This window comes from Salmo salar, chromosome 11, assembly GCF_965601325.2.
Source record: "Salmo salar chromosome 11, fSalSal1, whole genome shotgun sequence".
Classification (NCBI taxonomy): Eukaryota; Metazoa; Chordata; class Actinopteri; order Salmoniformes; family Salmonidae; genus Salmo; species Salmo salar.
Window position 1 is genome coordinate 34,627,417 of NC_138301.1, and position 17,401 is coordinate 34,644,817.

General features: G+C 44.1%; 1 protein-coding gene across 3 annotated transcripts in view; it reads right to left on the reverse strand.

Annotated features, from left to right (window-relative positions):
* The window catches only part of LOC106562546 (dmX-like protein 2), a 105,101-nt gene extending 91,796 nt beyond the window's left edge, over window positions 1-13,305 (reverse strand). For all 3 annotated transcript variants that reach the window (XM_082957884.1, XM_082957883.1, XM_082957882.1), the window contains exon 1: window positions 12,888-13,305. In XM_082957884.1, coding sequence (XP_082814010.1) covers window positions 12,888-12,974 — 87 coding nt within the window. In that variant the 5' untranslated portion in view covers window positions 12,975-13,305. The remainder of the gene's footprint in view (window positions 1-12,887) is intronic.
* Between the last annotated feature and the right edge of the window lie 4,096 nt (window positions 13,306-17,401).

The following is a 17,401-nucleotide window of genomic DNA, read 5'->3' on the forward strand; positions in this document are numbered from 1 at the left end:
AATCGAACCAGGGTCTGTAGTGATGCCTCTAGCACTAAGATGCAGTGCCTTAGACCGCTGCACCACTTGGGAGCAATGACCAGTAGAGCTGAAAGGACAGCACAAACAGATCTGGGACCAGGCTACATATACAGTCCACTCCTCCTGATAGGTAAATATACCTACTGAGACTGTCTGGTGAACTGCACTGTAGTCAAACAGAGAGAGAGACAGAGAGGCTACAGTACAGCAGCTGTACCTCCATCACATCACTCTCTACACCATGCTTAGAAAAGTGTGTCTCCCAGAATGGCACCCTATTCCCTATATAGTGCACTACTTTTGACCAGGGTCTATAGGGATGCAAGGGAATAGGGTGCCATTTGAGACGCACCCTAAGTCTCCATGTTTTATTCAGGCTAGTGGTTAGGTAATGATGAGTTCTCTTAGAACAGGTCCCATGTTTCCAGGTCTACACAGTCTAGTCAGCTGCTGGTGTTCTGGTTCCATGGAAACATGCAGCGTTGTTCACGTGAAAAGAGAGGTGTGTTGAGAAACATTTCAGAGGATGTGAGACCTGAGAGGTGTTTACAACACTGTGACTCTGGAACGAAGAGGCTGAAGAGAGAGGGAGGAGAGAGGAGGGAGTGAGAGGGGTTGTAGAGAAATGAAAGAGGAGGAGAGAGAGGTTGTAGAGAGAGGGAGGAGAGAGGAGGGAGAGAGAGAGAGGCTGAAGGGAGAGGGAGGAGAGAGGTGGGAGAGAGGCTGTAGAGGGAGGAGAGAGGAGAGAGGTGGGAGAGAGGCTGTAGAGGGAGGAGAGAGGAGGGAGAGAGAGGGGTTGTAGAGAAATGAAAGAGGAGGAGAGAGAGGTTGTAGAGAGAGGGAGGAGAGAGGAGCAAGAGAGAGGCTGTAGAGAGGCTAAAGGGAGAGGGAGGAGAGAGGTGGGAGAGAGGCTGTAGAGGGAGGAGAGAGGAGAGAGGTGGGAGAGAGGCTGTAGAGGGAGGAGAGAGGAGGGAGAGAGAGGGGTTGTAGAGAAGGGGAGGAGAGATGAGGGAGAGAGAGAGGTTGTAGAGAGGGAGAAGAGAGAGGCTGAAGAGAGAGGGAGGAGGGAGAATGTATGTGTGAGAGAAAGAAGAGAAGGAGAGTCGAGGGAGAAAGATAAAGACCGAAGAGAGAGAGAGTGGTTGAGGAGAAAGAGGAAGGAGAAGAGATAATGCGTGTGTAAGAGAGAGAGGGAGAAAAAGGAGGGAGGGAAGGAGAGAGGAGCAGTCCTAGTTGAGGTATCGCTGCAGCGGCTGAACATTACAGCTGGAATTAAAAGCAGTCACCGTCACGCATAGACTAGCCCTGTTCTACTCACCTACACACACACACACACACACGTGCGTGCGAGGAGAGTTGAGGTGTGCATGACTGAGAGACCACTCTGTTCTGTACCTGTACAAAGTAAGGTGTGTGTGTGTGTGTGTGTGTGTGTGTGTCATCGATCTACATGAACCTGATACAACAGAAACAACCACTCAGCTCATCACGTCTGTCCAAGCACCTCTCACCTCGCCTCTGCCTGTCTGCCTGCCTGTCTGCCTGCCTGCTTGCTTGTCTGCCTGCCTGCTTGCTTGTCTGCCTGCCTGCCTGCTTGCTTGTCTGCCTGCTTGCTTGCTTGTCTGCCTGCTTGTCTTTGACAAGAGCCCTGAAAGGCCATTTGGTATGCAGCCTATATTCCCTCACAAAGCCAGTGTTTAGGTGGTCTAACATAAACCTGCCTCACACATAGCTGACTGCACTGCCAGACCAGTCAGAGTTGGCAACACGACATGACCCAGACATCAAGGACAATGCAGTGAATGCAGGGAGTATGAATTAGGTCTATTATATGTAACATGAGAAGAGATGTTGGCTGAAGACTGAACTCTTTTCATCAGGTTAATATTCATATAATAGAGACAGGGAGACTGAGTTCACAATACCAGCCCCCCCACACACACACACACACACACACACACACCACGCAAACACAGACACACAGACAAACACCACGCAAACACAGACACACACAGACAAACACCACGCAAACACAGACACACACAGACAAACACCACACAAATACAGACACACACACACACACACACACACACACACACACACACACACACACACACACACACACACACACCACGCAAACACACACAAATATACACCACGCAAATACACACACACACACACACAAAGAAAACACTATACGCAGACACACACAAGCATGCACGGACACACACACAAGATACACACAGACCATACACAGCTGTCACCTACAGAACAACCCAGTAAGGTAGGTCCCCTGACGTTTATTACCCGAGGGCCTTTAACCCCTGGTCGTGCTCCGTCCCATCCAGTGAAAAATCCTATCGCCATTAGCATAACGAAATTTAATATTATTTTTTTTCAAATATAGGACTATGTTATATCGTTTTATAGATGCACCTCTCCTGAATCGAACCACGTTGTCCGATTTCAAAAAGGCTTTACAGCAAAAGCAAAACATTATATTATGTTAGAGGAGTATATCGTAAAAGTAGCCACATAGCCATTTTCCGACCAACCACATGCATCACAAATAACCAAAAAACAGCTAAATGCAGCACTAACCTTTGACAATCTTCATCAGATGACACTCCTAGGACATCATGTTACACAATACATGCATTCTTTTGTTCGATAAAGTTCATATTTATATATAAAAACAGCATTTTACATCGGCGCGTAACGTTGACTAACTATTTTCCCTCAAATGCATCCGGTGAAACAGCGCTACAATTTACTAAATTACTATTCGAAAACATTTTTAAAATGTAATATTGTCATTCTAAGATTTATAGATGAATATCTCTTGAAAGCACCTGTAATGCCAGATTTAAAAATAACTTTACTGGGTAATCACACTTTGCGATAAAAGGGGATGCGATACTCAGAAAAATAGGCTACCGTTACAGGTCAGCGCCATCTTGGAACAATCGCATATCAAATCTAGTCTTGTATACTATTGTCAATAATCCCTTACCTTTGATTATCTTCATCAGAAAGCACTTCTAGGAATCCCAGGTCCACAACAAATGTATTTTCGTTCGAAAAAGTTAATCCTTTATGTTCCAATAGCTTGTTCTTGTTAGCGCGTTCTGAAGGCTGCACCAAAAGTTCCGTCGGCTGCGGGACTACTCTTTCAATAAAATGCATTTTTTTTTAAATTTAGGTTCGTTCAAACATGTCAAACGTTGTATAACATAAATCTTTAGGGCCTTTTTCAACCAGAGCTCCAATAAGATTCAAGGGGGACGATTGCATTCTGTTTCAAAACGTTTCGAAAGGGGAGGGTAGCCAGGGGCGCCGGCGTCATGATGGTGATGGCCCTCTCCGTGTGACCACGTTCCACTGCGTCTCATTCATTCAGTTTTCACAGTAGAAGGCTCAAATCACTTTGGAAAGACTGGGGACATCTAGTGGAAGCAATTGGAAGTGCTCAATGAACCATTGCTCACTGTGTGATTTACAGGCAAACTGATGAAGTTGAGTCCGCAATTCAGAATTCCACTTCCTGTTACGATCGGTCTCGGGGTTTTGACTGCCATATGAGTTCTGTTATACTCACAGACACCATTCAAACAGTTTTAGAAACTTTAGGGTGTTTTCTATCCACAAGTATTAATTAGATGCATATCCTAGCTTCTGAGTTTGAGTAGGAGGCCGTTTAAAAATTGCTGTAGCGCCCCCTATCCTAGGCGAACGACAAGAGGTTAACATATTATTGATGTAGGAATGTACCATTGACAGCAGTTGGATTGACCCTCTGTTGGATGTGAACATGTTAAATGGTGGTTGAATAATGGAGGATGTCTGGCTCCATCTTGGAGAGTAACATAGTTCACCCTGACCAGGGCTCTAGGCTGCCCTTCTTCACAAGCAGCACGTGAGCGCCTGAGTTGAAAAATGTAGGCGCACACAAAGAAATGTAGGAGCACAATGTAAAATATTTGAGACATTAAAGCTAGAATCTTACGGGCGGGCGGGCGGGCGGCGGGCGGGCGGGCGGGCGGGCGGGCGGGCGGGCGGGCGGGCAGGTAGGTAGGTAGGTAGGTAGGTAGGTAGGTAGGTAGGTAGGTAGGTAGGTAGGTAGGTAGGTAGGTAGGTAGGTAGGTAACATGTGGCGAAGGACAACGTGACAGGGAAGATTTTGATTTACTGGACCCATATGCATTGTGTGCATAACCCACTGGGCGTTCACCCACGGTGATCACAATGACAGGAATCACAGATTATGGTAATTCATGCATCTTAACAGAACATGCAACTGATGTAATGAGGCAGCCAATAAAATGACATTTTCAAACATTTGCCAAAATGCAATTTGCGGGAAAACACCATTCTAAACAGAGCAGCTGGGAAAACACCATTCTAAACAGAGCAGCTGGGAAAACACCATTCTAAACAGAGCGCCTGGGAAAACACCATTCTAAACAGAGCACCTGGGAAAACACCATTCTAAACAGCGCACCTGGGAAAACACCATTCTAAACAGAGCGCCTGGGAAAACACCATTCTAAACAGCGCACCTGGGAAAATACCATTCTAAACAGAGCAGCTGGGAAAACACCATTCTAAACAGAGCGCCTGGTAAAACACCATTCTAAACAGAGCACCTGGTAAAACACCATTCTAAACAGAGCACCTGGGAAAACACCATTCTAAACAGAGCAGCTGGGAAAACACCATTCTAAACAGAGCAGCTGGGAAAACACCATTCTAAACAGAGCACCTGGGAAAACACCATTCTAAACAGCGCACCTGGGAAAACACCATTCTAAACACAGCACCTGGGAAAACACCATTCTAAACAGCTCACCTGGGAAAACACCATTCTAAACAGCTCACCTGGGAAAACACCATTCTAAACAGAGCACCTGGGAAAACACCATTCTAAACAGAGCGCCTGGGAAAACACCATTCTAAACAGAGCACCTGGGAAAACACCATTCTAAACAGAGCGCCTGGGAAAACACCATTCTAAACAGAGCGCCTGGGAAAACACCATTCTAAACAGAACAGACTCTAAACATGCAACAACTAGGATGGGTTGCTAATATGATTACAATTGTGCCTTTGGTTTTTGGACAATGAAAGAAAGTTGATATGAAAACCAATAGAACAGGAGAGAAATGGCATAGTGGTGGGTCCAATAGGGAAGTAAATGGAAATGTGCAAACATTATATAATTATTCCTGTCTATACAGAAATAAATCAAATCATTCAAAATACTTCCCCAGAAAGCATGACTTAGCCACAGAGGAATCAAGGATCATTAGCGTCTTTAAAAAAATTGCTGTGGATTGTTTCACATCACAAGCTAGTAGGCCTACCCCCGCAATTTGGGTAGCGCGCTTGGCAATAGGCCTAGCTGATTATTGAGTCGCGGCTGTCAGTAACACACATCTAAAATAAGTGTGAAGATAATGGCTCTTGAGTGTAATGTTTTATGTTGAGACAGGAAGAAGGGGAGGGGTGTGTGGTGAAGATACAGGCCAGTCTCTCCAGAATGGCTCAGCCGACACCCGCAAATTCCTGCGCATTCATTGTTTCATTGTGTGAATTGTTCGCCCATAGATATTTTTATCAATTCCCCATTACATGTCACCAGTAGTAAATGTTCCTTTAATCCCTGTCATTTGATTACATTACGTTTATGTTAATGTATGTATTAACTACAATAATTCACCATTCTCACAGTGAAAAGGTTGTTCCAGAATTCACAACCTGCTATACTTGTCAGTAACAAGTTTTAGTTTATTTCATAACCATCATACATGTTTTCATTGTTATTGGTTTGGAGTGCTCCGTTTGAGCAACGAGCATGTGTCTAGTTTCTCTGTCCTGATAATGTTGAGGGGGAGCGGGCGCGCCTGGGCACGCATAGAAGTACCTGGCCTGCTGAGGCTGGTGATCTCTCCTTAGTTGACTTAATAAAAATGATAAACATCTAAAAGTTACGATTAACCACACGACAATCATTGAGAAAGGAAAAGTTATTATTGAAATGAAACTGATCCATGAAAATGCGCATATGAAAATCATAACTGACACGCAGAACAGTAGAAACGGTAGGATAAATTGTAACTTGCCCGAACTTCAAATTCCCAAGCCGCCTATGAAGTCTTCATGAAATAATTGCCTCCAAGTTTCCATGGTGGGATTTTGCCTATAGGCTACTTTGAAGCAAGGTAAGACGTGCTTCATAATATGAAATAAATCCTTCTTGTTTCAAACAATGAAGTATGTTTTCAAAATGCATGCTGCCTCCAGCTGACATTGTAAAGTGGTGGGTGACGTGCTGACAGCCTGTTTCCTGAACTTGAATGGTGAATGGGATGCACACTTCAATTACCAGTTGAGAAATAAAAATACAAAATAAAAATAGTAGCTCTTTAAATCGTGCACCAAAAGTATTTTTAACACGTGATTGCAATTGTTGCGCAATGAATGGGCTTGTAAAAGCACTCGTTTTACTCCAGCAACAACCAGCGGAGGATTGTATTGTTGTATTGGATAAATAAGATACTTTTAGTGTACCTGGACAACCCTTCAAATTAGTGGATTTAGATATTTCAGCCGCACCCGTCGAGCTCACAGCCATGCAATCTCCATAGACAAACATTGACAGTAGAATGGTTCGCAACTGAAGAGCTCAGTGATCTTCAATGTGGCACCGTCACAGGATATCACCTTTCCAACAAGTCAGTTCGTCAAATTTCTGCCCTGCTAGAGCAGTGGAAACATCTAGGAGCAACGGCTCAGCCACAAAGTGTTAGGCTAAACAAGCTCACAGAACAGGACGGCCAAGTGCTGAAGCACGTAGCGTGTACGAATCCTCTGTCCTAGGTTGCAAAAATCACTTCACTACCGAGTTACAAACTGCCTCTGGAAGCAACGTCAGCACAATAACTGTTAGTCTGGAGCTTCATGAAATGGGTTTCGTTGGCTGAGCAGCCGCACACACAAGTCTAAGATCACCATGCGTAATGCCAAGCGTTGGCTGGAGTGGTGTAAAGCTCACTGCCATTGGATTCTGGAGCAGTGGAAATGTGATGAATCACGCTTCACCATCTCCTGTTTCAGCATGACAATGCCCCCGTGCACAAAGCGAGGTCCATACAGAAATGGTTTGTCGAGATCGGTGAGGAGAAGCTTGACTGGCCTGCACAGAGCCCTGACCTCAACCCCATCGAACACCTTTGGGAGCCAGGTCTATCGCCCAACATCAGTGCCCAACCTCACTAATGCTCTTGTGGCTGAATGGAAGCAAGTCCCCGCAGCAATGTTCCAACATCTAGTGGAAAACCTTCCCAGAAGAGCAGAGGCTGTTATAGCAGCAAATGGGGGACCAACTCCATAATAATGGCCATGATTTTGGAATGAGCTGTTCGACGAGAAGGTGTCCACATACTTTTGGCCATGTAGTGTACATGATTACTAACGAAAATACACACAGGCCAATTTAATTATTAACCTATAGTGATAAACATGACGGCAAATGTATTATTTTGCAATGGGATTTATTTTCTCCCAGTCATTTGGGCCAACAACAGTTTTATTTATCAGCTTTCATATAATACATTTTGGTCCATGGTGTGAGCGTTTTGGGCCATGGTGTGAGCGTGTGTTAGAGACAGAGCCCTGGGTGAGCCCTAAGCGTCTCAGTGTGAGTGGTACATCTTTAGACCTAGTGTGGTTCTGGAGGTTTCTTTCCCCTGAAATGGACGCTGACATCTCTGAGGGATACATAAACGGCCTATTGCGCACTACTTTTTCCCTATATAGTGCACTACTTTTAGTGCATGACCAGATCCCATGGGGCTCTGGTCAAAAGTACTGCACTATATAGGGAATAGGGTGCCATTGTGGACGCAGCCAGACACTGAGCCACCAGCCCTCAGGGATGGAACCCAATGGAACACAATAGTAGTCGTTAGGCCTATGCTTTCAGCTGTAGTAGTATAGGCCAATGCATTCATCATTTTGTGTAAGATGGAATTGTATTATTTTAAACAATACAAACGACAACATCACACAAAGATCAACTGCATCACACCTGCTCAGACCCACATGCTCACACCCCCATTTCCAGCACCTGTATCTCTCCACCACATGGCATCAAAATGCACCATTTTGTTAGACCAATGCATTCATAAAGCAAATGTCTCATGAGGCTGTTTTAAAGGCTTTATGAATGTGCCTACAATAAACTGTTACCATGTTTTCCATGTTATGCTAGCCTATGTCCCAAAGCAAGTAGCCTCTAGCTTAGGTTCCATTCCCATGGTTGTTTCACCACATACTACTAAGCAGCTGGTTCAAAATCACTACACTGTACGCTATTATTAATAACATTTAGAAGTCTGAATATAGAGAACGCCCTGAGCGCCAACCATGTGTGTGAGAGTGACATGAAAGTGTTTAGTATTTTCCCTCTAGAGCAAGTTTCACAGAGGCCAACATTACATACCACAAGCAGCTGCTGTGAGCAATGATGAGGTTCTCATCTCTCTCAAAATACAATCAGGGGCAAACAGTTTAGAAAGCAAATGGCTATTGCTGTCAAGAGAAGACAGTGAAAAGACTATGATTTTACAGTTATGGAAATTCTCAACTTGATTGAGCGAACAGTATAGCCTATCTTATTGACACCAGCGGAGAGCATCGGCCAGATCCCCGGTGAGTGGGAATATTCACTCTTTATCATTGTTGGGTCAGTCAGTGCCACATCAAAGTGAGTTTTTGGACAATCATTTCCTCCTCCAGGTTAGATGGATGTCATATTGTAGGCTATTTGGGTTTCCACCATCTCGTAGGCCTATTATATGGATGAGACGACCTTGTTTTTATTGATCTGATTTGTCGGTCAGCAGAGTATGCTACCCTGTAATTTTTGTCGTATTAAAAAAGATGATCCTAATGTCTCCAGTAATATAGAGTTTAGTAGAACTGCATGAAATGTGTTTATAAAAGGCCACATTATTCCTGTGCAAAGAAAGGAGAACAAATGTATCTGATATAGCCTATAGCCTAAAGCCCACTGAGTTATATTATCAGCCTAAATTATGACTATCCAATCTACTCATCACATTAGGAATAATAGGCTTCTTTACATAAGTCTGCAAATGTGATGCATGGAATGCTTTATTATTAAAGGAGAATTTTTAGGTTAAAATTTGCTTCCCCAAACTTGAAACTCGTGTACCGCATATAACACTGACCTCCGGGGCACTAACCTCCGCTCCCCTTCCTGCATTTCAACACATTCTTCCCATGGTGCAGAGAGAAACATTTGCAGTTTTATAATGCTATTCTACACATTTTGTCATGAGGCTTACAGAAAATATTGCCGTTTTAAAGCTAATTTCCTGGAGGGCCAAGATATCACCCATAGGAGACAGTGAAAGCGACCTAATAACACACCCTGAGACTTTACCACTACACGTACTGTAGCCTCCCCATATAACTACAGTATGTGAGTGTACTACCGTGCTGACAGGGGGTCTGGCGCTTTGTGGCGCAGCAGCTTGTGAACAGCTTACCCTGGCAGGGGTTACTGGTTCAAATCCTGCTTAGGCTGTTCCCTCTCGTCAGCTCTGAGATGCTGCAGCTCAGTGTGTGTAGGCTAGTATCAGACAGACCTCACTGTTAGGCTAGCTGTATGTAGGCTAGTATCAGATAGACCTCACTGTTAGGCTAGCTGTATGTAGGCTAGTATCAGATAGACCTCACTGTTAGGCTAGCTGTATGTCGGCTAGTATCAGACAGACCTCACTGTTAAGCTAGCTGTATGTAGGCTAGTATCAGATAGACCTCACTGTTAAGCTAGCTGTGTGTAGGCTAGTATCAGATAGACTTCACTGTTAAGCTAGCTGTGTGTAGGCTAGTGTCAGATAGACCTCACTGTTAAGCTAGCTGTGTGTAGGCTAGTGTCAGATAGACTTCACTGTTAAGCTAGCTGTGTGTAGGGTAGTATCAGATAGACTTCACTGTTAAGCTAGCTGTGTGTAGGCTAGTATCAGATAGACTTCACTGTTAAGCTAGCTGTGTGTGAGAGCTAAGGCCAAAAGCCATTCAGGCTACTATCAGCAGATGGTCAATTCTTACAGGTCATCATATCCATATAATAGGCCCACTTCTAATGGGATTTCTATGATCATATCATTATTGTACTTCAGATAGCCTGCTACTCTGTTACACAGTCATACAGAGGATAATTCCATATGCTCACTCACTCACTCACTGAGGGATAGGCAATCTATTACACAAACAGACACAGGCTAAAAAAAGGAATTTCAAGACAAAGAATGCAAACATCACTCATGTATTAATCAATAGACCAAAGTAACTTCCGCTCTGTCGGGCTGGCAGCAAACCAGGATAGTCAGACAGGACACTGATACACCTTTCAAACCAAGACGTTTTTCCGCTAACTTTAGCATCCAGACAACTTTTTGTCTAGTTTTCTTAATATGAAAAGGTACTGCAGGCAACAAAGCCTAGGATTTATTTCCGCCAACTGACCCGCCAACTGTCATGATTGAGGTAAAGTTCTGCCTACGGCTTAGTACTGTATATGCATAATGCTGAGGCACTAAGCTCTTGATGGTTGCTAGGCAGCGCCCTTTACTACTATAAATCCGGTAAAGGTGCCAATGGATACAACTGGATGGATCCAGAAATAATTACTGTAGGAATAAATAAATATCACTGAATGACGAAATATTGGAATAAAGTAGCCTAATGCAATTGAAGGCATCAAATTGTTGCTACTGAAACTCCCAAAGTCATCCAATTGTTATAATACATTTGAAGCAATAGACTGCCCGTGTGGTCAACTATTTCAGCACCGTTTCACGCTGCTTTGAAACAAGTTTTCACTGAATCTCTGTTTGGATATTGGTTAGGCTACAATTAGGCTGTGGAAATGTTAGCTAAGTTGTGGTGAGTGCTGCTCATGATCATCTTGTCTAGTTGGGTCATTCATCATCACTGATCAAAACATTGTGACAGCATGTTATGTATCTTAACATTCATCATCACTGATCAGAACATTGTGACAGCATGTTATGTATCTTAACATTCATCATCACTGATCAGAACATTGTGACAGCATGTTATGTATCTTAACATTCATCATCACTGATCAGAACATTGTGACAGCATGTTATGTATCTTAACAAGTGGATTATTTGGCTCTTGACTTGACCCTATACCAAAAGCCTGGGTCTTAATCAATGTGATAGTGTTTCACTGAATCTCTCTGTCTGTAAACAGAATGGTTCATTCTCTGGCTGGGAAAACAAGTGGAGGTGGAATAACTATATTTGTTGCCTCATCTATCACTGATCTGAAACATTTAGCATGCTATATTTAAGCAATAAGGCCTGAAGGGGCCAATATACCACAGCTAAGGACTGTTCTTATGCACAACGTAATGTGGAGTGTTAGGACACAGCCCTTAGCCGTGGTATATTGGCCATATTCCACAACTTAATTAGAGCAGTAAAAAAAAAGTATGTTTTGTCATACCCGTGCTATACGGCTGTCAGCCAATCAGCATTCAGGGCTCGAAGCACCCCGTTTATAATGTAACCTAAATCAACAGCAGGGCTAGTATTTTGATCGATCCGGTATAGGCAACTCCAAAAGCCTGCAGAGGTTGTCAAATATGAACACGGACTCACATGAAAATCAGATTGCTATTATTTTCTATCAATATTATGACTAAGTTAAGACTCCACGTCTGCTCCCGAACAAAGGAGCGATGGTAGGAAAAATATGAAACGCAGATGAAAAAAGCATGGGCTTGGGCTCTGTTTCAAAATATCACTTTTTTTGTATTTTATTCCACTATAAAATGTGTGTGTGTGTGTGTGTTGACTGATTGGGTTGGTGTGTCTTGTCTGTTTAATGAACAAAATAAGGAACTATTGATTTCATTTGGAGGGGTCCTATGAACATGAGGGGGGGGGGGGTATTTTTTAGGGTGACCAACATCAAATGACAAAATGCACAGTGACTAACTACTATTTCCAAATGACTATCATATTATTCAGATGGATAGTAGATGGATAGTAAATGCGATATGACGCATGCAGAATAACACGCAACCTCTTTGCTCCGAAAGGATGCCAGCTAGCTGTCTACGTCACCGCCTGCACAGCTGATGCTAGCTTGACAGCCGCTCGAGCTAATGATACATGAAACACACTGACGCCAATGTTAGCTAGTCTCGTTCACAACACCCCCCCCCCCCCCCCCCCCCCCCCCCCCCACACACCAAGCCCTAGCCCCGGGATAGGTGTGGCGTTTCAAACATATCATTCAATGTATAGTTTGGATGCTGGAAAGAAAACTGCATTATTATCGATGTGCGATGTTATATATGAGATTGCGTAAAAACATCAAAGGAATTCCCCTGTCGACCCTTGTAACACGCAACATCATAAAGGTCATCTAACAGGCTTTCCGTCTTAGGACCAAAGCAAATAAACAGAACGTTAACTCTGGCTCTATATCCTCTGCGAACACCGTAGGATAACCTTGAACACCCACTGTTAGCTGGCTAATGCCGACCGTTAATGTCAGGGCGAATGAATGATGTGGTGGACTGGCAGCCTCACAGACCTGACTCAACGTCAACCGTGAATATATCCGTGCACTTCATGCAGACGACTCTGTGAATCTTGTTAGCGCTCTGTCTGTACATGGCTAGCCAAGATGCTATCTAGCGCTGGTTAGTTAGCAAGGATGCTATCGCTGACAGCTAGGTAGCTAATCATCGTCTCCCAAACAGCGTCAGATCAGTTCAATATCAAAATAAAACCTACGGTGAAAGGAATGTCGTTGACGCTCCCCACAGAATAGCAGCAGTCACCGGGGTTCACAGCTCCCGTTAGCACCTGGTGGAGATGCATTTTCCCCTTATTTTAGCTTCAACAGATGTCTGGATATTTAATTATTTACGACAGCGACTCGTCCACCTTCTGTTTCTCCATCTAACTCGCCACTGCTGCTGGGAATTGCATCCGTCTGTAGTCGGTCTGCCAGCGGCTTGTTTTTTGTTTCTCCGAATTTCCGCCGCGGAGGAGGAGGATAATCTTTAGTCGGTTTGAATCAAATAGCGGGTTGTCCTGTTGTGTACATGTATGTGAAATAGGCTGCCTTCGCTGTCAGTGTCAAAACACACAGCGTCGGGATTCTTACAGGCAGCGCTTCGCTGAAGGAAGAATATCTGCAGCGAACCTGACATGCGCGTTCACGGCGATCCGAAGGCACGACTGCATGACCATAGACATATCATGTCTAGATTGTGAACGAGACTAGCGTATGTAGTTATATTTTCTAATTGTCGCAATATTTAATCTTATTAAATGACCCTATCTGTAAATATGTTAAAATGTCTGAAAAATATTTCATGGCAAATGTCCCCATTCGGTCAGAGACAATATACCCACTCTAGTTTATCATTTCTATGTTGATGACGCTCCAGATTTGGGGATCACGCACCAGTGTGACGAATACGCAGGCGTCCATTGATCTTCCAGAGATATGTGGGGTTTGGGAAAAATGCTTCGATATCGATGATGTGCTGTCAATCCGTATAAGAGCTGGTCGAAACAGTTGGTCGAAACAGAGTCAATTATTAACAGTGTTAAAACAATTCCAACAGCCGCTGTCATGTCTTGCTTTGTGTTTCTGTCATAACAGCGGGTGGTTAGGGAATCCCAACCCCCTACAAGAGAAGGCTTTTGGTGCATTCTGGAGAATATGACACGACTGCACATTAGTGCTTGCAAAGGTCCATTGCAAGTACATTGAACAAAAATATAAACGCCACATTCAACAATTTCAAAGATTGTACAGTTCATATAAGGACATCAGTCAATTGAAATAAATAAATTAGGCCCTAATTATGGATTTCACATGACTGGAATACAGATATGCATCTGTTGGTCACAGATACCTTTAAAAAAAAAGGGTAGGGATGTGGATCCGAAAGCATCAGATGGTGTGACCCCCATTTGCATCATGCAGCAAGACACATCTCCTTCGCATAGAGTTGATCAGGCTGTTGATTGTGGCCTGTGGAATGTTGTCCCATTCCTCTTCATTGGCTGTGCAAAGTTACTGGATATTGGCAGGAACTGGAACACGCTGTCGTACACGTCGATTCAGAGCATCCCAAACATGCTCAACGGGTGACATGTCTGATGAGTATGCAGGCCATGGAAGAACTGGGACATTTTCAGCTTCCAGGAATTGTGTACAGATCCTTGCGATATGGGGCCGTACATTATCATGCGGAAACATGAGGTGATGGCAGCCGATGAATGGCATGACAATGGGCCTCAGGATCTCGTTGCGGTATCTCTGTGCATTCAAATTGCTATCAATAAAATGCAATTGTGTTCGTTGTCTGTAGCCCATGCCATAATCCCACCGCCATGGGGCACTCTGTTCAAAATGTTGACATCAGTAAACTGCCTGCCCACATGACGCCATACATGCTGTCTGCCATCTGCCCGGTACAGTTGAAACAGGGATTCATCCGTGAAGAGCACACTTCTGCAGCGTGCCAGTGGCCATTGGAGGTGAGCATTTGCCGACTGAAGTTGGTTACGACGCCAAACTGCAGTCATGTCAAGACCTTGGTGAGGATGACGAGCACGCAGATGAGCTTCCCTGAGACAATGTCTGACAGTTTGTGCAGAAATTCTTCAGTTGTGCAAACCCACAGTTTCATCAGCTGTCCAGGTGGCTGGTCTCAGAGGATCCCGCAGGTGAAGATGCCGGATGTGGAGGTCCTGGGCTGGCGTGGTTACATGTGGTCTGCGGTTGTGAGGCTGGTTAGATGTACTGCAAGATTCCCAAATACGATGTTGGAGGCAGTTTACGGTAGAGAAATTAGCATTACATTCTCTGACAACAGCTCTGGTGGACATTTCTGCATTCAGCATGCCAATTGCACGCTCCCTCAACTTATTACATCTATAGCATTGTGTTGTGTGACACAACTGCACATTTTAGAGTGTTCTTTTATTGTCCCCAGCACAATGTGCACCTATGTAATGATCATGCTTTTTAATCAGCTTCTTGACATGCCACACCTGTCAGGTGGATGGATTATCTTGGTAAAGGAGAAATGCTCACTAACAGGTATGTAAACAAATATGTTTACAAAATTTGAGAGAAATAAGCTTTTTGTGCATATACAACATTTCTATGATCTTTTATTTCAGTTCATGGAACATGAGACCAGCACTTTACATGTTGCATTTCTATTTTTGTTCAGTATAGTAAGATGCTTTCTTTTATTTTTATTAAATACCTTCCCTAGATTGTCTTTCTATATTGTCTTTTTGGGTGTGGTAATGAAGCACTGGGAAGCAACTATATTCCATGTGCAGAGCTCACATTTCTTTATCTAGATGTAAATACTTAGAATATGGGATGACAATGATTTCATCATGCATAAATAGCCTAGAGTAGACAAGTAGGCCTACATCATAGAACAAGAGCTGTATGTCTATATAATCTATGGATCTGCATTGAACTTGATCGATGTTGAGACATTTCTTCTGTGCTGTTACAGATGTGTAGCTAATACACTAGCAGTATTCACAGAACAAGAATGAGATTCTGTTTCTATGGTGGTATTACTGTAGCTATGTGATACATAAAGGATATTGTTCCTTCAGATCAGGCAGAGGAGGCTTAGTGAGTCAGACATTCAGGCCTGCAGTCAGAGGGCTGAGGGCTGCATCTCAATACTCTGATGCAGCTTCCACTCGTGTTCTTCTCTCCTCAAATATAAATGACCTTCATCTGCACTGTGATACAGAACTCAGAGCTGAATACAAATGTGGGATGTTTATTTGATCGCCCTGTTGCAGGAAAACTTTCCTGCAATGCAAAATGAAGATCCTTCATCTGTAGGTGAAAGCTAATTCATCCGTCGTGGTGCTTTCCTTCCGCCTGTTTTTCTTCTTCTTCAGATTTGTGGATAAGATCGAAGAGAGGAGACGAAGACAGGAAGCCGCTAACACACAGGGCCAGCTAGCAGCAGGGACACACTTGACAACAAACAGGGGGGGGGGGGGGGGGGGGGGGGGGGTGTGTGTGTGTGTGTGTGTGTGTGTGTGTGTGTGTGTGTGTGCTGCTGATGGCTGATGACACAGTATTGCTTTTGTCCTGAGAGAGCATGACACACACACACACACACACACACACACACACACACACACACCACACACACACACATGCACGTTCACACACAAGTAAACACTACCAAAATCGATGGCATTACTTACTGTACGCATCATGTGCAGTGAATCTTCCATAGGACCAGACTGATGTGTTACTATTGTAAAGTGTAGGACTCCTTACTGTCTAGAAGTTATCCCTATATTTTGAATTACCATCCTAATGTCAGCTGTACATGACTTTCAAAATCCTAACATGGCTTAACATTAAACAACCGTCTTTCCTGTGGTTTGTTGTCTTGCCAACATAATGGAGCGCACACTAACACAATGTGACACAGACGGGGTCAAACCCTACAAGATTCCTTACTTGGTCGTGATTATTCTCCATATCATATCCTGTTATGATACCCTCAGACTCTAAGAATATCTGTTTGCAGATGGCCTCTTGGATACAGCATGAGCCAGAGGACAACTCTCACTAATTACACACACACACACACACACACACACACACACACACACACACACACACACACACACACACACACACACACACACACACACACACCAACCTCTCCAAGGGGTGTGTCTCAATAGTCTAACGTAAAATTCTTGCATCTGCACCTCCCTGCTTTTTATCTAGCCTGTGTTTTCAGAATGGTGTAGATAAATGAGAGGAGACGACGAGGAAACCGCTTCAGATTATTGAGACACAGTCCTTGGCTTCATCACAGACCGAGAGTACATCTGGCCAAAAGTGATGGCATTGTTGCTTCCTATAGGCTGTTCTCTGAGAGATACCATGGCTGGGGAGACAGACAGAGCTACTCTCTGAGAGATACCAGGGCTGGGGAGACAGACAGAGCTACTCTCTGAGAGATACCAGGGCTGGGGAGACAGACAGAGCTACTCTCTGAGAGATACCAGGGCTGGGGAGACAGACAGAGGCTACTCTCTGAGAGATACCATGGCTGGGGAGACAGACAGAGGCTACTCTCTGAGAGATACCATGGCTGGGGAGACAGACAGAGCTACTCTCTGAGAGATACCAGGGCTGGGGAGACAGACAGAGCTACTCTCTGAGAGATACCAGGGCTGGGGAGACAGACAGAGCTACTCTCTGAGAGATACCAGGG